At 49.0% G+C, this 23,953-nt stretch overlaps 1 protein-coding gene across 4 annotated transcripts in view; it reads left to right on the forward strand.

Annotated features, from left to right (window-relative positions):
• The first annotated feature begins 2,198 nt into the window (after nt 1–2,198).
• The window catches only part of KIRREL3 (kirre like nephrin family adhesion molecule 3), a 525,608-nt gene continuing 503,853 nt past the window's right edge, over nt 2,199–23,953 (forward strand). The window contains exon 1 of one of the 4 annotated variants that reach the window (XM_081799114.1): nt 2,199–2,604. In XM_081799114.1, coding sequence (XP_081655240.1) covers nt 2,550–2,604 — 55 coding nt within the window. In that variant the 5' untranslated portion in view covers nt 2,199–2,549. The remainder of the gene's footprint in view (nt 2,605–23,953) is intronic. The other 3 variants (XM_081799115.1, XM_081799116.1, XM_081799118.1) reach the window with 3 other exon arrangements.

Genomic DNA, 23,953 nt, shown 5'->3' on the forward strand with positions numbered 1-23,953 from the left:
TCTCAGGGACCAGTGGGAGAGCGAAACAAGGTCCTTCCAACCTCGGATTCCCACCATCCCTCTCCTGTCCAAGACCGAGTGTGTGTGTGTGTGTGTGTGTGTGTGTGTGTGTGGTGCGCACACGCCTGTACGTGGGCCTGATTTGCGTGTATTGCACAGTTCACTAGCTTCATGACCCTGGTTTTGTAATATTTCCCTGGGGGCTGAATTAAGCAAATCTGGGCCCCAGGCCACCTAGGAATTAGCAGTCAAAATCAAACAGCAGCTTAAAGGATAAACGTTAGTTAAAACATCCAGTGTTGCTTTGTGAGGTAGGGTGTACATTCTCATATTGTTAGTCTTATTCACTGCAAGGCTTGCCTTAAGAATGGTGCCCAGACCTTAAATTTCTCCCCGCACCCAGTAGGTTTAATGAGAGCTCCTACTAAAGTTCAAGCACTCTACATGCCATGTTCTCACTCTTACCATGTTGTCTGACATAGATTGTTTAGAACCATCATTCATCTTGCGTATGTGTTTCTGATTTGCCTCTTCTGTTTCACTGTCTTCTCTGTCATCGAGTCAGCGGGGCTGAGGCTGTGCTGACACTTTGCTTCTGTACCTTGTTTGCTAATTTAGCTGATGGTGTGTCTCTTTTGGGTCCTCTTGGTTTCTGTCGCTCAGCATTTCTTTTCTCCCCCAAAGCTTGCTTACAAATTTCCCTTTGATCTGTTTAACAGCCTCTAAGGGATGCAGTTAAATAAACTATTAAGTTAAGAATAGAAAAGTCAACAAAGCAGACACCTACTAATTTGTAGATCTTTGATGTCAACTACCAGATACAAGTAAGCCCCTACCAGCACACACTTTTCTCATGGGGCCCTACTTCTCTGTTCTTGTTCATCAATACCAAGGGATACGTTTTTAAAGTTAACATCCACACGGAAACTTGGCGTTGGAATGTGCCTTGAAGTCAGTAAAATCCCCCAAGTACGTAATACTGATGGAAAGAAGGCTAAGAGTTTCCCAAAGACCTCCCCAAGGTCCAGTGACTGAAAAAAGCAATGAATGATTTTGTACTGAAAGGCACTCATAAAGAGAGCATCTTCCAGCTTTCTCCCCCTACTCTTTAGCCCCCCCTTCTTCTGTATAATGCTGCATATTATACTCAGTTGTAACTATCCTTATAGTTTGCATCTCACGTGTATACTCTGCTTCCACAATAAACTGTGAGTTCCAGAAGGCATGGTCTGTGCCTGGGATTTTAGCTCCCCCAGTGCCTGCTTATCCCAGGTATATCTAAATGTCCACCAAGGAAACAGACCTAGAGAAATTGTTTGTTATCCTGGAGGAAAACAGAGCTTGATTCGAGTGTGGGCTTCACAACAGGTAAAAGACCTGAAGGTTCTTCCCAGGCAGTTGCCTATGACCTTGGCCTCTCCTTCGCAATACGATTCACAACACCTCTTGGAGAAAAAGACACTCTGGGAGTGATGGAGCGCTTATTAGAGGAGAGGCTGCAAATGCAAAAACAGGCTACTCCCCTCTCCTTGCTGGGAAATGCACAAACCAGGATGGTAATAATAATAAATGGGCATGTGTCACAGACCTGCTTGATTTCCCTCTAGTTCCTTCATTTTGTTTTGGAGGACTAGTGCAAAGCAAACTAAGGTCTAAACGTTCGGGTTTTTATGACCTACCTCCCCCTTCTAGGAAAGTACCCAAAAAATGTAAAACGTGCTTATCTCTATCCCCAACTCTGAGACTCCCGCTGCACACATTGGCCAAGTCCTTCCCGGGGAAAGATGCACCCCCCCCCACCCCCACCCCTCGCTGCTTCGCTGTTTCCCTTTCAGCCAGTTCCCAATCCCCCGTGCAAAGGCAGGGCACGCATATTTTAATGCGTGTGCCTGCATATAGTCCCCCTCAACTTCACTCCCGTTGAACAACATTATGTGGTGTGGACAAAAAGTCACAGTCGGCTCCCTGTTCAAGATGCCTTTTGGCCAATAATGGTGACAAAAGCTGCATTTCCCCCTGTTTGGGGGGGGGAAAGGAGAAGGGAAGAGAGAGCAGAGCCTCCCCGTCCGCCCTCCGCTTTGCACAGATCTCCTTTTTCCAAGTGTTTCCTCTTTAATTATGACCTGTTCCCCCTCCCTCGCCCCCCCGCCCCAGCTTCAGTGAAAGGAGCCCTTCTGTCACTCGTCACTGGCTCCCGCGCCCGCCCGCTCGCGAGCTCGCTGTGGGAGGAGCCCGCCGCCGGAGGAAGCCAAGCCGTGCGCCCGGGCTGCCGAGAGCCACAGAATGGATCTGCTCCGAGCGGGGACGTCGCTGACGAGCCCGGCTTCCCGCGGCGGCTAGGAGCCCGGCCACTGGCCCCGGCAGGCTGCGGAGACCCGGAGGCCCCGAGGAGAGCGGCGCCGCGCCGAGGGACGGACGCACGGACAGCCCGATGGTTGGCGCGAACCCGGGAGGACCGCGGCGGAGGCTGAGCACGGCGAGCCGCCCGGGAGGAGAAACTAACTGCCAACCCAAGTTGCCCCGCCGGCTTTCCCTTGCTGCGCTGAGGAATGAAACCTTTCCAGCTCGATCTGCTCTTCGTGTGCTTCTTCCTTTTCAGTCAAGGTAGGACCCCCCGCGCGGGCGGCCGGAGTTGCAAAGAAAGTCGGCTGGGTTGGCGGGGCGCGGGAGGCTGAGGGCAGGAGCGTGGGCCGGCTTCGGAAACTCGAGCCGATCGATGCGTCCGAGATGCTCTGGCGTGGCTTCTTTGCCTTTGCCAATGCAACAAGATGGTACTGTTTCTTTTCCTTTGGAAGGAAGGGGTGTGGGAGGGGTGACTTTCTCCTCTCACTTGTCAACATCCAGCTCAAACTCTCCGATGCAAATGAGTTCTTTATGCTCCCGGGATGTTAATGAGGCAGTATCTGTGTGGCTATGCCGCGCTGAACTTCTGGGCACCTCCTCTCCTTCAGACTCAGGTTGGGAGAAGGAGAGGGTCGGGAAGGAGAGCTTTGTTGAGGTGGATATTTCAGCTCCAATAAGGTCTGACTTGCAGGAGTGGATTCAGAAGCCAGTGTGTGCCGGTTTTGCTCGGTTGCAGAAGGGGCCGCAATTACAGAATGTACCGTGGGGGTAATTTGCGGTGGTTGGGAGAAAGCTTGTCAAGAGTTTCATTGAATGGAATCGGGTTCTCTGAATACGGCTGAATTGTGAATCCTACACAGCCCCGGATTCAGGGTCTAAAGTGAAATGTCACCCCTGGTGCTGATTGTTTACTTTGTGCAGCCTAGCAGGGGCAGAGAGGCTGGTGGACTTCTCCCCGAAAGAATTTTGCTACCTCTGGGCTGGCTCCCGGCCGAAGGGAGCCCGAAAGGGGGCGGGGAGGGGCTGGCATGGTGGAGGGAGGGGAGGGCGATCTGGGGAGGGACGGTGAGTGCCTACTTAGCCAAAGGCATCAAAAGTCACCTGTGGAATTGAGTTTGAAGGGGAGAAGTAAAGCAGCTCTCTGCCATCTGAGGCAGCTTTTGTGCCAGCCAGCACGGCTCCGAGAGGGACAGGACTCTCAGAAAAATCCACAACAGAGCTTGTCCATCTGTTGATTAAATGAAGGGTAAAAGTTTTCAAGAAAGCAGAGCACCGCCATGGGTGGCTGGCTTTGCAAGCAAACAGCATGTCTCTTTTTCTTTCCCTGTCAAGGAGAAGCCAAATGTAAGCAAAAACCCCACGCCTCCTTCCTCTGCTCTTCCATTGGTACTTACGGTCACTGCAGATTTCCCCCTTACCAAACTTTGCTCATGGCCACCCTGATTAAACCCGGGGGGCCTTTCCCCCATAACAGTGTGCACGCGCCCACGCCTGTATGTAATTACAATGTGTACACACACACACGCACACACTCATGTATTCATATGGTAGTGTGCATCTCACCAGGGCTCCCTACAGCAGCAGGAAGATAAATTGCCTTCCCTAGAGTTTTCAGGCTGAATGAATAAGAACTATCTCAGAACACTGGTACAGAAACAGTTTGGGTTATATTACCATTTTGTGAGATTACCCTCCTTCTTGGATGCCTGTGTGCTTGCTTATGGACACACACACACACACACAAACTCACTCACACTCACACTCCCATGCTCCTTTGCCTCTTCCCAATTTACTCAGGAAGTTGCCTGTAGAATCCCTACAAGGAGGAGCCCACCATCCCCCCCTCCACAAATGTTCATGGGACCCGCGCACATTTTAATCCGCCCGTGTGTTGTTGGAAAGCTGGAGGTGTGATTCTCCTCTAGATTGGCATAAGAAGCCCTTGGTGTCTGAGTGCTTCTTTGGCTGTCTGAATCATCACAGTATGCATCTTCTGCTTTGCTTATCCCTTTCTCAGTACCAGAGCTGTTTCCTCGCTGTCTCATATGAATCTTTAAATATTTACCTATGGAGGTTAAACGCTCCGTTTCATCCACCCTTAGCCCTGAGAGCACTAAGAAGAAACCACAGCATCCTGCAATGCCTACTTCCTTGTGATTCCTGAGTGTTCCGAGCTTAGCCAGCACTGCCCACCCTACCCAACGGTAGACGTCAGGGCCCACGGGGCTCCAAAATAGGTCTAAAGAAAGATGATGAGACAAAGTGGATGTAGCCAGTCAAAATACCCTGCATCACTGGACACTTCAGGTTTTGTGAGTAGACAGCATCTGATGACAGGAATTAAGGGCCAAGTGGGATGCTTTTTATGGACTTTAGTGATATGCTACCTTTTGACTTGATCCGTAGACATGTGTTTTAATGTGGTCGTTGTCCTGAGTATTGTGAATTCCCCAGGGGATTCTCTTTGACCCTACACCTATATGATCAGTTCCTATACTGTGCCTATCTCTACCTAGCACCATATATTTCTCAAGTTATTAGAGTGCATCCACTTCCGAGAGGTCGTGAGAGGACTAGCAGACATCCCCCTGACTGAAGTTGCCTGGCATGCCCCAACGAGTCATCCATTTGACAACCCCCCCGCTCCAACCTCGCGCACACGCTTCCTCCTGGGATGCTTTCCAAGGAAATGTGCAGGGACTCAGGGATGCCTCTCCTCTCAGAGAAAACAAATGTCCAGGGTTCTTTTTAGGCCTTTATCTGGCACTCCGGTGACACCTCCATCTGCTGCCCAGTGGGAGCCTATGTGTCATTTTAGAGTTTCTGGAAACACAATTCTCATGCTTCCTGTTCCCGTTGTCTTAGTCCCCCTACGGAGGGAGCGCTCCAAACAGCTCTGTGAAGACTTCCGTGGCAAAAACATTTAAGTCAAAACTCTTAAAGTCCCTTTCAGTTGTCTTTTCTCTCCCAATTTGTCTGATATTTATTCACTTTTACTTGTTCTCGTAACCCTTTAGAGAGTGAATTCCAAGTATAATCAATGTCAGCAATACGCTGTATCCCCTCTCCTTTGAAAGTTTGGGCTTTTCGTGGAGCTGGAGATTAAATATTTATTTATCTTTCCTAAGGTGGCAGTAGAAAGACCAAATGGCATGCCTCCATTTCCGCCCCTGCCAACGTCCCCGGGCCTGGCTCCCCACAAAGAAATGGTGAGCCGCCAGTGTGTGCTGCTTGTGGGTTTCTCTCTTGCTGGGGATGCCTCTTCCATCAGCTGTCAGGACCACTTGTCCATGCTTTGTGCAGAGAGGGATAATGTCACAGCACAATTTGCCTCCTGCAAGGAAGAGGCATGTTCTGCCCCTGGGTGAAAAGGAATCGATTCTCTTGTCATCCCTAAACTTAGAAGTGGTGATATTTTTTTCCCTTTATCATTTCCGTTTGCCCACAGCTATTTCCCTCTGTGCCCTCCTTCATCTTCAAGGGCCGTGCCAACCAGCCTGCACCCCCTCCCCCCGTCTTAAGTAGCTAGGAAGGACCAGTGTGCCAGCAGGATGGGAGATCCCTGCTGCCCAGCTGAGACAGTCTGGGGAATGCGCAGTGATACAAAGTTGGTGCCTTGAACTCAGACGCTCTTCGGAAAGGTGTTCTCTTCCCTGCTCACTGACATTTTCCCCTAGCACTCCCAGACTGTCCCGTCTGGCTCATAACCTTGCAGGGCCCGAAAGCTCTAACTCTGGCCAACCCAGATCTCTCGTTGGACTTTCCCGCGTGCCAGGCTGCTCTGAACGTGTTGGGGGGACAATGAGAACTTACTTGTCAATGACAGTCCCTGAGTTGAGGGTTCATCCGGGACGTCACCTCTCCCTTGGGAAGAATCTAAGTGACTTGCTCTCCTGTCCTGCTAGCAGGAGTCTCCCAAAGGGCTTTCCGTTGGCTACCCAAGGGACAGAGGTTGGTGGCGACATGACTTTCCAAGGGGAGAGAAGAGCCGGAAGCAGACACGGGGCTTGTCTTGTGAGTGAAGAGACCCAGCTAGGATGAGGGAAGCCAGGGGGATGACAGGAAGCTTGGAGAGGAAGGAGCAACTTCTAGACGCCTTAACTTGCGAGAAGCTCCCTGGGGGAGGGAGAGGGGCACCAGAAGATACCTGCCAAGGGTGTGGGACCACTTCTTTAACAAATCCTCTGGGTGAGGGGAACTGGGACACGTCTGTTGGGCATGGGGGTGGTCTCAGCGTCTGCTACCCAGCAGGGAGCTCTCTGTTGCCAGCCAGACCTACTGAGGAGGGAAGAGAAACTCCCCAGGGGGAGAGGGGTGCGGGGTGGGGTCAACGCCTGCGCACTGCACTTACAGGATACCGCGGGGGCCTCCCTCCTGGGTTACAAAGGAGGATCTCCCTTGGAACATGGCAGCAGGGAGCTAGGCATGGTACCAAGGAGCAGCTCTCCCTGGTGTGCCTGTGTTGGTAGGAGCCAGGGCCAGCAGGAGATGGGGTGGAGCAGGGGATTAGGCCTGAAGATGCAATTTTTCTTTTTTGTTCAGCCCAGTGGGGGTGACCTAGGAGGCATTATATTGCAGACCCAAAAAAGCACATGAATAATCCAAAGTGAATTCAAGAGATTTCAATAGCAAAATAATAACAATACTAATGATACCTTTGATTTGCAGAGTACTTTTCTTCCAAGGAGATAAAAAGATAAACTGTTTTGGAAACATCAACAAGGAAAAGAAAATTGCCTGTGATGGAAGCGTGGGAAGGAGGGCCAACAGCATTCATTTTAGGGTCTCCTGTCAATCCGGGGTGGCGGGGGCGGGGGGGGGGTGTCACATGGGCAAGAGGCATCGTTCTTCAGCTGCAGTCCTTATCCTTCTAAAATGGTGAAATAAATAACTTTTAGGTGAAAAACCAGGCAGTTTTAATAGCGGTCAACCCGAAAGAGTGAGGCCCTGTGCCCTGCTTGTGCCTGGGAATGGGGACACTCTGATTCAGCCGTGGGGAGGGTCTGCAAGATCAAGAGAAGGTGGCGGAACTCACACTTGGACTCCACCACTGCAGCAATCCTGATTTTAATGGGGGTGCTGGTGGCACAGTCACTGGGGCCCCAGTCTCCCCGCAAGATCAGGGGGCACCCCAGTGTTCATGGAGCGGGGTCGGGCTGGGACTCTTGCGGTGGGGGAGGTCTGTTCCCTTGGGTTGCGTGTCCCCTCACTGCTGCCCACAGGGAGTGAGGTGCAAAATGAGGCAGGATCCCGTGCCCAGCTGGATGAGCTTCGCCCTGTATTCCAAATAGAGGAGGTTTTATTTCCAGTGAGGGGAGTCTATACTGCACTGAGCATAGATGCCATTGCGCATGGTTTTCTTTTCCCCAGGGGAAAACCAGGATCCACAGTTGGGTGTGCACATCCAGTAAGATGTGCAGATCATCCTAATACTTCTCACACAGTCACACCAAGAATGCCGTGTCCTGCTTTCTGCCAGAGCTTGAGGATTAAGCCTGGAAGGGCTTCCACCTTCCACGCTCTCTCAGAATCCACGGTGTTGCCCTAGGATGAGGATCGTCACCACCATATTTAACGTGAACTTCCATTAACTTTCTGCTGCCTTTTTTTTTTTTTAAAGATTTATTTATTTGAGAGAGCGAGAATGAGAGAGAGAGAGAGTTCATGAGAGGGGGGAGGGTTAAAGGGAGAAGCAGGCTCCTCACCGCGCAGGGAGCCCGATGCGGGACTCGATCCCGGGACTCCAGGATCATGACCTGAGCCGAAGGCAGTCGCTTAACCAACTGAGCCACCCAGGCGCCCCTAACTTTCTGCTTCTGAGCCCCTAAAGGAGCTAGGCATCAAACATTGTGCTTTTTCCCCTTTGCTCTTCTGAGTGTGAAAATGAGTACTCTGGCTGTATATTTCTAGAAGTCAATAAATGTCAATATTGGATAAGTGTTTCCTTTATATCAGGGCGATTTCGCATAAGCTGCTTGGAAACAAATGTCTTCCGTAAGCATACAATGTTTCTGTGAGTCCACAGTCAGCACCACTGCGAGGATTAAATCAATGTCAGCTTCCCTTGGGTACACTGGTAACAAGTCAAAGCCATGGAAATAGTGGCCAGCATGGGTGAATCCTGCTCCCTGCAGAATTATTCAGATGCAGCCCTGGCTGGGGCTGGGAGAGTGAGAGGTGCGGACCCTTCCATCTGGTTCCTGGACAAAAAGGCAAGGAAGGAGCCAACGTAGAGGCCTCCCACATGTCATGGGAAAGTTCCCCACCCCCCCAACCCCCGCAGTCCCCACCCCCTTCTCATGCCCTCTCCAAATCTCCTCCCATCTGTGACCCCACTCTACACACACACAGCTCACGGCTGAAGTGTCGTCCTGTCCAGAGCTTCGGAAAAATCCTCCATCTTCCTGAAATGGGAGGTGAGATCTCACTGTGCTCTTCCATCTGGTGCTGGTGTCCTCATGGGCAGAGTGAGGTAGACTGACCCGAGGCCGTTTTTTTTTGAACATTGAAACCCAAACTGCAATGATACAGGTTGTGAGTATTAAAAAGATGTATGAATATCAGGCTGAATTATCAAGATGGTCTGCTTACTTGGCCTGGGTTCCCTCGATAGTTGTAAGTTCAGTCTCTTTCTAACCCATGCCTAGAAAACAGGAATTTGAAATCTGACACTGACTTACAGCCAGTGACAACCAAGGCTTCCATTCGTCATTCCACACTTTTCCCCAGGGGCTCCATACAGCCCCGTGTCTCAGAGGGCCACATTCCCTTCGTCCTTCCTTCGTGATCAAATAGCCCTTGAGGACACCAAAGCTCAGCCCCTGGCCACTCAGCCTGCGCTCATGGTAGGCTAACTGTGTGGTGGGCACCATGCCAGGGACTTCTGATGCAAAGACCCCTAAGACAGTATTTCTGCCCCAGGGGGGGCTCTCAGTCTGGTCAGGGAGCAGACACTTTGGCTGATGGTTACGTGATGGGCTCAGAGTTGTCAAGAGTATTCTGAGAGCCGCCGAAATGACCGAGGGCATCAGGAAAGGCCGCAGAGAGGCAGTGACTTGATTTCAAAGGATGTTCGGGAGCCCTCCTGGGGAAGCACAAAAAAGAGTGTTTCAGGCTTGCCTTAGAGCACGTGCGAAGGAAAGAAGGCAGGACAGAATGCCATCTGTTCCGAAGCAATGGGTAGTGTGGGTGGCTGGAATAGGAGTGTGTTGAGGGTAGTGAGAAGCTTGGGAAGGGGTGGGTCAGCTTGTCATAAATACCATGCTAAATGTTTTGATGACTTAACTATCAGAGTTAAGTCTGTTCCTTAGAAACATTGTGAGTAGGTTTTGGATCTGTAGTCCTCTCTGTGCCATGAGTCCTATGGATAAAAGAGGGGAAGAATCCATTTGTTACTTATTCTTCTTGATTTGCCCTGTTTTTATATGGGGCTTTAAAAATGTAGAATTGAATGGAAATATACCCATTCTTTCCGGCTCACCTTCCTTCATAGCTAGTATGTAAAGGGCTGGAAAATAGAGCAAGAGCATAAGTGTGGAGGAACTGACCTTCCCTGTCGGTCTACATTCCAGAAGGAGGCAGAGAAGAATAGTAGGTAGATGTATACTTAAGAACAACGTGTTGGATAAAGAATGTGGTGGGGAACCAAGGAGCACACAGAAGCAGGGATGGCTGAGTGCACACTGGATTCTTAGTTGTATGGCATGCACTGAGGAATGGGATTTACCTGTTTCTGGGGCCCAGGGAGGCTCGCCTAACACTGAGGATGAATGGTAAACCAGGAAGGGAAACAAGAACAAGGATGAGATAAATAAGAAATGCCTAGAGATATTTTGCTAATGATTTCTTTGCTGTTCTGAAGAGGAAGCTAAGTTATGCTGGCTTTGGGGAAAATAAGGTTACAAGACAAGTGATTCCACTCAGAAGATGTTAGAAATGTTTATAAGTCTCCAGTATCAAGAGTAAAGAACGTTATCAGATCTACTCATGTGTTCCACACTTGGGCCTGTTCTCAGGAATTGGTGGGGACTGGCAGGACAAGCTCAACAGTGAAGCAAATACATGCATTGTTCTGCCAGAAATAGGCAGTGACATATCTAAGACTGTCAATATTTAATTCTAGTGTCTAAGGTTAGCCCACTGGACAGTCTCCCATTGCTGACCGTGCTCTAAGAGTAGAATTCGGGCCCCCAAGAATGGAAGAGTCAATTCCCAAGCAGCGGATCAAAGAGTACACTAGATGTCATCCAGATCCTCTCCAACCCTACGACTCCCTGAGTATTATCTATTAGCAACAACCTATTGATTCTGGATAATAAATTCCTAGAAGGTAGATGATGTGTTATAGATGTCTTTGCCCAGCACATTTTCTTGTAAGTGCCAGGCAAATCCTTTTGGTTGTTGGTGATGATAGCGGTGGCAGTAATAATGTTTTGAGGATGAGGATGATGATGATGAGTGTTGGTGTAAAACTTCACAGGCTGTAGAGTACCATTCACAAGCACTGCTTCATTTCATTACTGTGCTAGCATGAGAGGCAGCTGTGATCACTGTCATAGGCTCCGAAAGGTCATGTCCTCGACCAAAGTCATTCTCATCTGCTTCACTTTTTCATATGCCTTGATGCTTCTCAAGATGCTGGTAGATGTGGCAGCTCCAAATCATCCACACTGAAAAATGCATGAGAAGATCCTAGGCTATGGCATAATATGGAACATGTTCTTCTAGCTTGTGGGAATTCTTGGTGGCTAGGCATAGAAAAGGATTTTAAGGATTTCTCATGAAAACCAGGGAGCTGACCTTCAAACCACCACCTAGCCTTGCAGCTCTGCCTTTTGATTCCAGACTCTTTCTGAGTTGGTTCCTTCATCTTCTGGCATTCAGCTTTACCTTGAGGGCACAGGTTTCCAGGGGAAATGACAGGCCAGCCTCTTGGGCTGAATAGCAATCAAGGGGATGTTGCTTGGGTAGTTCGCTTTGTGGCTGTGTTGACAATTAAAAAAATAAAAAGGCAAGGGCAGGAACTTTTATTCTCTTAATTGGTTGATTAAAATATCCGTTTCTTTTATCCACCCGCCCTGGTGCCAGGCATGCTACTCAGCACATAGAGGACTTTGAATAAATGTTGAAATATTGGAATGAATGGCAAGAAACAGTGAAAGGAAGAGAAAGCAGTGTTTCTGACATCACACGTGCAGGGGTTGACAGGCCCCGACGGGAGGGCAGAGGAGAGATCCCAACTATTTGGAGTAGAAAGTTGTTCCTCTCTGAGTGAGGCCTTGAATGACCACTGAGTCACCAGGGACACTGCCAAGAGAAACATCCTCCGGCAAGCCACCCACTCCTTAGTTTCAGTAAAAAAAAAAATCCCAGCCTTGTCCTTCTGTTCTTTAATGCATGTCGGTTCCCATTTTTGTCAGTCACCTGCAAGTGTCACAGGTGACTCGGCTCTGGTGCAGTGTGACAGTCCACCTGTCATCCTTGGCGATGCTGGGAGCTCTGACAGTTTCAGAGTAACACTGGGACCCGGCTGGCTCATCATGCAGGCAACCAGGGGACAGAAACCTAGAGCTTTCTCCTGGAGACCCTCCCCGGGTACCACAGGAGAAGCGATGCCACCCTCCCTGCCTTCCTGACCTCGTGACAAAGAGAGAGAAATTGCCAATTAACCTCCTGGTGGCTTTACCCTCCATATTCTAGAACCCCCACTTGTCCACACCTCGCTGAAGGACGCTGGGTCCACCTCACATTCACAGGGAGTCCCATTTCATCAGAGAGCTGGCCTCAGAAGCCTTTTTCTTACAGAGGACGCTGCATCTGCGTGAGGGGCCACGGGCGGGAGCAAGAGGGCCTGTTCTTCCCTTGGGTCCACATCAGGCAGGAGCAGGTGGAAATGTTTTGGGATGGGAAACCCGGGGAGCGCTGCACTTCCTGCATCAGCCTGATGGTGGCAGCAGCAGCGCTTGCAAAGCCCAGGAGTGAGCGGAGCTGAGGCTCAGGGCGACCCTTAGTCGCAGGAAGAGCCAGGGTCTCTAGTCCGGGTGCCCGGGCCCTCCTCTGCCCATGATGCTCCAGCTGAGCCTGGAGCATGGAAAGGGCATGGAGGGAAAGAGCAAGCCTTCCAGATTAGCAGCAGCTCCCCCCGGAGGCTCAGGTGCTTTCTGCTGTTTCTGATGGATGTGAGGGCAGAGTGCTAAGGGCAATGTCTGAGCAGAGGTAGGTGCGTACAAATAAAAATGCCCAAGGGTGTGGAAGAGCTGCAAAAAGAGGGAGCAGGGGAGACCTCAGCTACCTGTCCATTTCCCTGTGGCAAGGTGTTTTCCCAGGCTGGTGTCTCTCCCGTGGATGATGAATGCATCCGTCCCCCTCCAGGAATGGCCAGGCGCCAGGAGCCCGGCTTCCTCACCCCAGTCCCCAACCTGGGCCCACTGCCCCTCTCTCCAGGAGTTTGCCTCTTTAATGATCCAGGAGCCAATATTTCTGCTGTTGCTCCCCTCCCCTGCTGCAAAAGCCAAACAAACAGATGCTAAAATTAGTCTCATTATTCCTGATCTCCTAGGCAGGCTGAAGAGGTGCTACTCTGTTTTCATCTCTGGGCAGAAACAGACACCATTAAAATAAATCACCATCAGCCGCGGTTGTTTGTTTCAGAACGCAACTTACCAGGCAAGGTAACCGGATCCTAATGGTCGGCACTGGAACCCCACAGGCCTGCAGGGCTGGTGGTGGCAGCTTGCCTTTTTCACCTTTTGAAGATTGCAAGTAAGATGTGTCTCAGACCCTAGAGTCAATCTGTGTGCAGCATTAACTAAGACAGTGGGACATGGGGAGAGGGAAGGGTGAGGCCATCATTGGAGCTGCCCGCTCCTTGTCTTCTCTGTATGGCTCAAGTGGCTGATAGACTGGCCGTTTATGTTGCCCGACACCCCCAGACGTTGTTTGATATCCATTAGGTTTTGCTTGCCAGTAGGATTTTAGATGAAGTTTGCCCAAACCCAAGTGGCCTCCCACACCTGACTCCCCATCAGAGTCCTTTGCTACTTTGTTACTAGCAAGGTGAGTTGCCACCGGCCCAATCTGTCCGTCCTCACACTGTCTGTCTTCCTGGGGGAGGGGGTGCCCAGTGGGGTGGGAGAGAAGGTAGGATTGTTCTGTCCATTTTATTAATGCAGTGCCCCTGGCACGTGCCAGGTGACTTCTTGAGCATCTCGCATCGGAGAAGAAAACTTTTTGCCTGAAGTTTGCAAAGCCTTATTTCAAACTGCAGATCTGAGGCTGCCCGGGTCAGCAGGGAAACATAGAACTGCATTATATGAGAAGTTGCTAAAAGTCATGGAGATGGATCTCCTCCCCATAGAAAAAGATGTTACACCCACGTGGTATGTGCTCTTGGCTCCGCTGCTTTCCTGGCCCCTCGGGTGGGCCAACTTGATCCCCGTTCTTCTTTCACAAACACGAGCTCTGTTAGGATTTTGGGAATCCCTCGATGGAAAGCTGAACCGGGGAGAGGGGAAATGGTGAGAATAGAAAAGAATCGAAACCTGTAATGGTCTCCAGATGCCGACCTCACAGTGTGTGTCTGGCCACTAGACCGCCTCCTGGTCGCTGACGCGGAGCCAGCCATGGGGAGGCGTCACTGAGACCTAGAGCCAGGTTTGCTGAGCTTTGCGTGCATTCCCCTCTGTCATCCTCCTAGCAACCCAGTAAAGCAGGACTGTCAGCCCACCGGCCAGTGAAAGCTGCTGAGGCTGAGATTCCATGATTTGCCCACAGACTCCATAACGTTGCCTCTCCTTCCTGGGGAGAGATGGGACGGCCATTCGGACACTCGCGTGCACGCCCCTGGTCCCTTGCTGCGCCTCTCTTCAGAGGAATCCCCCTCACACTGGTGCCCCCACTGCTGTGTGCCTGGTAGTAGGCTGCAGAACCCCTGGCCTGGCCTGTGGTCCTCCTCCTTCATGACTTGTAGGGCTTGCGATGAAGAGCTGATCAAAATGGAGGAAAAGACCGTCCCTGAAGACAGAAGCTGAGTAAGAATTCACGAAGCTCTGCGCTGTGGCCGGCAGGTGCTTGTTACTTCCCCAACCCAGCTCCGGTTTAGCTGAACATTTTGAAAGCCAGATGCTGATTTCTTAACAAGAACACATCACCACCTAACTTTCCTTCGGTGGATCAAAAAAAAGAAGAAGAAGAAGAAACCCCATTCTGCTGAGGGAGAGGTGAGCCTGGTGTTAGCTCCGCGCTGGAAGAACGGAGCTGCTCTACACAAAAAGGCATTGCAGGACATCAAAACCGTCCTTTCTGTCAAGTCTAGAAGTGTAAAAATGTCTGGAGACCACATGGTTCTGAAATGATTAATAGTAGTCGTTAGGGAGAGAGAGAAAGGACTCTTGGAATGTGGGAGAGTCTGAATACTGTTCAGGCCCGATTCTCCTCACTTTGGCTCCAGCAGGTTCGTCTTGCCTGGTGTCAGAAATCATTTCTGAAGATGGCCTGTCTCTACCCAGACCATGCTCAGGATCATAGTATTAGCTGAAGATAGGCACTTAAGATAAACTAGCAAAACATAAAATTTCCTTGACGTTTTCAAAGCTCCTTTGGATTGAATCAGGGGAGTACAGAGGAAGAATGCAAGGCAGGTAGATCTCGGTGTGGAAGACATAACATTCCTTCTATTGATACCACAGTCTGAGCCTTTCAGCGGAACCCACGGCTCTTGTCGGCAGGTGCATTGTCAGCTGTCGCCAGGGCTCCGAATCCATGTGGGTGGCCCTTGTTCCGGGCGTGAGCTTTGCTTTGGGTTTTCTCTTCATCAAGCCAAGGCGGAGGCATTCACAGATAGAAATCCATACTTGACAGGTGAAAACAACTGAATGCCGAGCTGATCAGACTGGGAGAAATACCATCCAGAAAACCTTATTCCTTCCCGACCCTGTTCTCCTGCTAATAATAATAGGAAATCTGCAATTCCTTCTCATTATCAGCAGATATTCATTGTTGAAGATCCTACCACCGAATTCTTGCCAAGGAAAGTGAAAGTATATGTACTGCTGTGTTTTCTCAGTTAAATTGTCTTCTTACGTTATTTTGTCTGCCTTAAATGTTTGCGAAGTCAGGGCCGGGATTCTTCTATCATTCCTACGGGCTGTTGCAGCCATATGAACTGAAAGAAATCTTTCCTCGTCAAAATAGGAATGCCCTTGGCACCAGGCCAGTTTACCCTTTTTTATGGAATAGTGTTCAGAGTATTTGAATGCTTATCTGGCCCCAGTGTGTGGGGCATGGAGGTCACAACTTTCCTCGAAGTAAATATCGAGATGTTTTGAAACAACCGCTTAGTAGAGCCCTGTCCAGAGAAAGAAAAATGAAAGTATCTGCTGGGTGCATTTTGGCACAGGGATCACCTGCCTCCCCTCTACCCACCACCCTTCCCTGCCCCGGCCTCCCCTCCCTGTGAATACTGCTTATATTAACTTGGGCTGTCCAAGCACTCTGGAGAGCAGCTTTTAACCAAAGGAGGTAAGGTGACTCACGGGAGCTGCCTCGAAGAGTTTCCATGTCACGTTACTATCTCAGGATGGCGTGCACGGTGAGAATGGACTCAGGAATCACCATGGGTCCTGAGCACAGGAAACCAAACAGGTTGATAAGGCCAGGAACATGCAATTTCGAACAGGATGGCTTTGCCAGTCTCTTGTTGATGTCGCTGCTTTCCTCATGACCGAGAAGAACGCGAGTCACTTGCTTCCTTGTCCCACCTCAGGGGAGCCCAGGAAAGCAATGTGAGCATTTGTGCTGACGTGGAAGAATGTGGCCGAGAGTGGCCGTAGATTTTCTTCCACCTGCACTTTAGAATGTTTATTTTAAAGTTAACGCTGTACACCAGAGATGCTCATGCCCATAAAGGATGGATTTTCTGCTTGGCACAGTGAAGAGATTCAGAACGTATATAATAATGCACCCCGAGAATTCTTGTTCTGTTTTTTAAAAAAATCTTCAAGGTCAATACAACCACAGACATTGCTATTCACTTCATTGCGAACTGGGATCTACTAGCTGCGTACTGCCATTTTATTTTTCAATTCGTAAAAAAAGATGTTCTCATCACTAGGCCTCTGGGCCTCTTTATTCAGCCCAGATCACCAATGGGAAACCAAATGCAGGAACTGATGAATACAGCAGTGGAGAGGAGAGAGAGAGAGGTGGAGCCGGGGCCAGATTCGAAGACACCCCCAAGCCCCTGCTGGCCGCTCTATATGCCTTGTGCGTGTTCCCAGATGGATGACGTAGTGATAGAAGAGAAGAAGGGGGAGAGGAGCGCAGGTGCCTGTGCCTGTCAGGCTAGCGGGGAGAGACAGATGGACAGACAGAAAGATGGAGCGAGCTGAGAGGTGTGTAGAGGGCAGACATGTTAGTCTCCTGGAGACCACAAGACTGTAGGGTTCCGAGCTCGAACTCTCCCTGATCCAGAAGGCACACTCCTGTGCACAAGAAGGTTTTGAAGTTTCCATTCATCAGCTGAGCCATGACGATAGCCAATGTGCCAGATTCCAGGGACACAGAGGGCTCTGTCTTTGGATGGTTGTCTGTTTCTTTGATGGCATCCCAGCACCTTTGGGAGAAAGAGCTCTCTTCTCCTCCGTTCTCACACACACCCTTCACCCCAGCCAAGCCCAGCTGCTGGCGTCTCTGAGTGTGATTTGCTCCCTCACACCTCCTGGCTTTCTCGCCTGTCCTTCCCTCTAGAAGGATCTCCGTTCTTCGCCATGTTGGCCTGACTGACATCTACCCTGAGGATCAGCTCACTTTGCATCCTGGAGGAAGTTTCCTTACCTCTCTCTTCAATTTAAGTGCCCTCCTCCTTCCTTCCACAGCCCTCTGTGGAAACCCCCTAGTAGTGCTTGTAACAGTATATTAAAGTGGCTTTTTCCTATCTGCCTTCCCTTCTAGATCGTGAGCTTCTAGAAGGCAAGGGCTGGGTCCTGTGGGTCTCCGTGTGCTCAGTGCCTCTGTCCAACTTGGACACATAGCCAGCACGTGACCCGGGATTCTTGATAGCCTCTACCTTCTGTGCCTGGCATTTCCCTTGCCAAGCTCTGAAAGTTCTTTATCAGAAAATACATCTACTTATCATTATTATTGCCTTCTGCAACCAGAGTACCTATGAGCACAAAGTAATCCTTGGGGAAAAGGCGATAATAATTTAATCCCCCCTTGCATTTATATGGCACTTTATGCTTTCCCAAACCCTTTCACATTTATTATGGGCGACTCTCCTCCCCACTTGGAAAAATAAGAAAAATGAGACCAGGTTATGTTAAGTGGCTTCTTGTAGGTCACATAGCTGGTAAGTGTGAAAGTTAAGACAAAAACCTAGGTTCTCCCAATCCAGGCCCTGTGGTTCTCCCAGCCCCGTCCGTCCCCCTCTCAGTCTCCTCCCCCGAGTTCCTGCCCCTGAAGAGCATAGGCTTAGAGGGTGCCTGGTGGAGTGGGCCCCCGGGAGTGTTTCCTGCATCATCCCATGGGGTGTGATGGGGTGAGTATCTCCATTGAGAGGCAGAAGAGGAACTCAGGAGGAGCTCAGGCAGGGATGCTGGCGAAGTACCGAAAGCCGGTTCTAACTTAGGCACAGATTCCCCCTCTTGTAAGTGGGGCATACTAAAGGGAACATCATAGCTCCTCTATACTGAGGACTCTGCCAGCGCCTGTTCTAGCCCAGAAGCTCCTTCCGGGCAGCCTTTCATTGGGCACATTGGCCATGACCCTCCCCATGGTGCCTCTGCCACGAAGTGTCAGTCTGTCATCCTGTCCGTCTGTCAGCACTGTTGAGTGTCCAGAGCACCCTCCACCGCTCCTCATCCTCATCCCAGGCCTGTGACACAGGCCCTGGACTGGAGGCCAGGAGGCCATTGCCCTCAGATACCAATGGCATGGCTCTGGGCATGGCCCCCAGAGGCTGAAGGGAATCAGGCTTTTCCTGCTAGCTGCCTCACGAAGTAGTTACTTCCTGAGTGGTGCTTTGAAACATCATGAAGGAAGCGTTACTACGACACACTCTGCAGAGGTGAGGTAGTTGCCATCCTCTGGTTCTGTCTTTCCAGATGTGTGGTGCTGGTACCCAAGGACAGAAGAGAGCTGCTCCTCGCCTGTCCGAAGTCTGTTTTCAAGGCGAGATACTGTGTGGCTTTCTGGGGGAGCAGGTGAGACCAGGCCACCTTTCTCGGCACCGTTCATTGGAAGAATGATGCTCAGTGCCCCCAAGGCATCCATGGTATTAATGAAATAAACTAAACAATGCATCTACATTGGTGCCCGTTAGGTGCTATCCTTGAGAGAAGAAAAAATACTTATTTGTATTATTTTCTGGGTTCTTTGATTCAGAAGAGAAACCCCAGCTGAGAAAGACGGGGTGAGGATGGTTTTCGTTCCCTGCGGCTCTTGGGGCCACAAGACAAACTGCATGACTTACAACAGCACAAATGTATTTTAGCTCCGGGTGTCCCAAGTCTAAAATGGGTTTCACTGGGCCGCAGCCGAAACTGGTTCTTCCCGGAGGCTGCGGGAGAAAATTAGTGTCCTTGCCTCTTCTGGTTTCCAGTGGCCACCTACATTCCTTGGTTTGTGGCTCCTTCCCAGCATCACTGCAACCTCTGGCTTTGGTCATACCTCCTACTGAAGCTGCCTCCCCCCGCCTTACACGAATTTTGGGATTACACCGGGCCACCCGTATAATCCAGGATAATCTCCCCATTTTAGGATCTCCTAGCTTGATCACAGATGTAGTCCTTTTTGCCTTGTAAGGGAACATCTTCAAGGATTAGGACATGGACATCTTTCTGGGCTCATTATTCTGCCCATCACCAGAAGGAACAAAAGACAAAACGGAACTGGGTGCCCGCCCCTTCCTTTCAGAACAATTGTAGCCATTCTTTTTTTTGTTGTTAACATATAATGTATTATTTGTTTCAGGGGTACAGGTCTGTGATTCAACAGTCTTGCACAATTCACAGCGCTCACCATAGCACATACCGTCCCCAGTGCCCATCACCCAGCCCCCCATCCCTCCCACCCTCCCCACCACTCCAGCAACCCTCAGTTTGTTTCCTGAGATTAAGAGTCTCTTATGTTTTGTCTCCCTCTCTGGTTTCATCTTGTTTCATTCTTATCCTCCCTCTCAGTGAGAGAAATCTGTGCCTCAGTCTCCCTTTCTGTAAACTAAAATGATCTTTCTGCCCATTTATCTTTATAAAGCATTTTGGGATTATCAAGTAAAAGGTGCTTAGGAGGTGATGGTTATTATGATATGATACTCTGACTTGGTATAAATTATGCTTACATTAATCAGTGGAGCTTCTACTAGATGCAACTATCATTGGGTCCCATGGGGGAGAGATTAGGGGGAGCATCTATTAGATTCTGTAGTTAAACCTCACTAAATGATTCTTAATAGCAATTTACTTTGGCTTCATTAGCATGGAGTATGGGAACTCTCCTTTAAAATAGCATATAGCTCAGCCTCCTCCTATCTTTGGAGTAATTGAAATGAAACGGAGATCAACAACAACAACAATAAGTGTAAGACAAAAGAAATAGGCACTCTGTTTGTCTACATGTGATTTGCTGTTGGGTGGGAGGTTTACTGCCTGCACTTTGATTTGTCTCTTTTTGCCTCCATGCCTGGTTGAGTTTCTGGCTTTTGACCGAGGATCTGGCTAGAAAGGAGGCACGGGGGAGTGGATATAAACTGTGTGAACGTGGCAGTGAGCATGGGGCTGCAGGCTCCAGGATGAGTTTGTGTGTCTTACCACGTGACAGAGTGAGGGAGAGCATCTATTATGATAGTATTAGGCACCACGTTGGATCATCTAGGTCATGAGATTCAGTTGATATACTTCAAAGGCTTTATGAAGCCTCCCTCAGGTTAGAGGCTAAAGAAATTTGGAAGCTTAGCCCTTCTTTGCCCACCCCACCACCAGATGCATCAAGATGTTGCAGGAAGCTTGAGGCAGTGAGGCCCCTTCCCTTGGTGTACGGGGAGGACCAGACTGACTGACTGTGTCGGACGCCAGCTCCAGGGCCTGCAGAAGTAGCAAAATGTGAGGCCCCCAGACAGGCATCTGAGTCCACCCCCATCCCGTACTCACCCTGCCAGTTTCCTGGGGAGTCTGCCTCGGAAACCCAGGAAGAGACACAATCAGCAGACGATGATAGCATCTTTAAATAGATTTATAAAATGTTCAACCCTCGAAGAGCCTGTGTCCAGGGAAGGTTATGTTGCTGCTAAACAGTCCCAAGGAGAGCATCACAACCAGCTCTGATCCTCGGGGCTCAGGGGAATTAAAGGAGAGAGACAAGCCCTGAGAATGATTATAATCCCATTATGCAGAGCTCCCCCTATTTATTTCTTCATATGGATGAATTTGTATATATTTGCATTTTGTTCTATCTGATAATATGCATAGAATTCAAATTGAAATGACTTGAATAGATTTGAATATTAATGAGGCGTTTAAAGGCTGCCATCCCTGGCAGAGTCCCTGCAAGGGAGTGTGTGGTGCAGAAGCTCAGAAAACTCCTCAGGCACCAGCACCACCAGGCATTGCCACCCAGGGCATTGGAGGGGGGACACCCTCTGGGGTGGAGATAGAGGCCTCCCCTACAGCTTCTAGGCACCAAGCCCGGAGCCTACATCACTAAAGGGGTGTGTTGAAAACAGCCCCCCCCCCAAGTGTATGTGGCTTGAGGTCTTTTCAGACATATGGTTTTAACAGTGCCATAAAAGATGCTGTGGACTGTCTTCTGTCTGGAATCCTATAGCTCTAGTACACATCACACCTCCTGGTTTGTTTGTTTGTTTTTCACTTTTGATTAATCTTTAATTAATATTTCACTTTAATTTTCTTTTCTTTTTTTTAATTTTATTTTATTATGTTGTTAGTCACCATACATTACATCATTAGTTTTTGATGTAGTGTTCCATGATTCATTGTTCGCGTATAACACCCAGTGCTCCATTCAATACGTGCGCTCTTTAATACCCATCACCAGGCTAACCCATCCTCCCCCCGGAACCCTCAGTTTGTTTCTCAGAGTCCATAGTCTCTCATGGTTCGTCTCCCCCTCCGATTTCCCGGGATCATGGCAATTAGTCAATATACTCTCAGTGGGCCCGAAGGCCATCAGTCCTTCTTGAGGCTCTAATAAGGAAATCACTTGATGCTGGTCATTTCAGCCCCTCAGTATTAACATCTATAACCTGCCTAGGTCCTGGGCTAAACTCTAAGAATAAGTAAGATAGAATGGCTTGTGAAAGACCCACTGGGGTTCAACTGGCCATTGTTTCCCCTTTTTAGCAAGAGACTTGGGTAATAGCTCATCCTTTTAGGACCTCTTAGGTGGACCTGTGGTGAGGCTTCAAATTACTTAGCCTCAAAATCTGTAGGCCCATCATGTAAGAATAACGTCTTGTAGGAATTTCAGCTGGGTTACCAGTTGTCCGAAGTGTAGAGCTCTAGACATACCATCATTCATTGCTGAAGTACTAGGAATCAACATTTCTAAGTGATCCCCAATTGTTTTATCTTGTCCTAACTGAATCTTGGTTAGTTCCAAGTTTACGCTCCTCGCACCCATTCGAATGAGCAATTACGAGAGCAAGTAACCATTAAAATATACTTGTGAGTCATTTAGTTTTCTGCTGTATGAGGCTCTCATGTCCACTCATTGTCACTTCTAATTCAACAATCTGAGAACTAAACTCCTCATTTTATCCCCCATTGGAGTCCTAATCTCAGTCAAGGGTAGGCCCATATTCCCAATCCCTCCTTCTGAAACCTGAGGCATCACCAGCCCTTCCCTCCTGACTCACATCCAACCAGTTCCATCATGACAAATTTCATCTGCATTTTCTCTTCTGTTGCCCTACTCATCCTCATCATTTTCTTCCCAAATATTAGAGCATTCTCTTGAGTCCGTCACTTTTTTCCAGAGTTATCCTTTACCACTGTCCTTCACTACTTATATCTTCCTGGGTCACCTGTCAAATTCACTCTTCCACATCTCAGCCAGGTCCATGGGGTTACTCTTGGTCTATAAACCAGGGCCCAAATGCCTCCAGCTGGTATCTCAGATCTGTCACCCCACATTTAAAGTACTCTATAATCTGGCACCGACTGTCTTTACAGCATCATCTTCTCTCCATTCTTCCTTGTTCTCAAGCTTTAGGGGGAAAAAAAACGTATTCCCTGGATATACCGCACCTTCATGTCTTTGTTTATGCTGTTCCTTGGGCCTGGAATATTCTTTCGTCATCATTTATTGAAATAAACTCTTCATATTTCAAGGCTCGGCTCAAATGTCACCTCTTCCATGAAGTTATTTCCTGTTTCCAGCTCAGAGGTGCTCTTTTCTTTGTCCTCCTGTGGCCTGATATGTGTATTCTATTGTATCATGTGTTCAATCCTGTCCGGCCTGGTGTTTACTTGATACCTTATCAACTCAATTGTGAGTACCATAAGGAGAGAAGAAACAATGTTTTCCCAGTCTTTATACCATCTCATCATCTAGGACAGTGCTCAACAAATGTTTAATGAGTAAATGAAATGAATTTGCGGGAAAGTTTTGGAATCGCTTAGGGCATGTCCAGGTCTCCGCAACATCCTGTGAATTCAGCCCCTGCCCTTCCAGCACCAAGCCATCTTGGAAAGACACTACCATTCATTAAGCAACAGCTATATATGGCAGGTACTTCCTCATGATCATTTGATTCTCCAAAAAAACACTGCGCAAAGATCCTTATTTCCATTTTGCAGGTGAGGAAATAGAGTCTCACTGAGGTTGAGAAATTTGCCCCAGGTCACACCCCCAGTGGGTAATAGAGCCAAAGTGAAAGAGAGCTCAAGCCTCCTGACTCCCCTTCTCAGGTTTTTGCTGGCACCCTAAAGCCGCCTGGCATCAGCCAGACAACAGCCAGACTCTCCGCTTCCCCAGGCTCTGTGTCAGGCTTCAGTGCTCTGGGAGAATGAGTTTCCCTCCAATCAATCCTGGATGCAGTTATTATTTTATAGGGATGTTGTAAGTTGATAAGGTAGCTGTTATATGTTAATAGCTATTGTAATGTTGTTCTTAAGGCCTATTACTTGTGCTAGTTTGTATTTTAATGTGTGCAAAGGTGATTACAGCTTTAATATGAATGTTAAACAGATTAGCTGATTTGTATGTAAAATAAATAAATAAAGGAAACTCATACTCTCGTTTCTATTCATTCCTCTGTCCTTCTCTCTCTTCCTCCTCTGTCCAAAAACAGATGAGGTCTGTGGAGCATTGACAGTGGAACAAAAAGGGACTATTTTTTGCGTGATAAATAGTGGTTATAGATGGGTCTTTTGTTCCAGGTGAATTTGGACTTGATGTCCTTAATAGCTGCTTGTCTGAGACGTTGTGTGCTTGACAGTGTTTGCAAGTTGTTTTGAGAGTTGTGCCTTTGCCATCCTCTCCCTTCAGTCTTGTCTCCCACCTCTGCTAAGCCCCTGTTGTTTCCTTGTGCCCACTGGAAAGTGTGCCAAACTTCCAGAAAGGCAAGTGTATGCCTGTGCATCCTGTGTATCCAGGA

This window comes from Leptonychotes weddellii, chromosome 11 (assembly GCF_054177405.1).
Source record: "Leptonychotes weddellii isolate Sample4059 chromosome 11, ASM5417740v2, whole genome shotgun sequence".
NCBI classification, from domain to species: domain Eukaryota; kingdom Metazoa; phylum Chordata; class Mammalia; order Carnivora; family Phocidae; genus Leptonychotes; species Leptonychotes weddellii.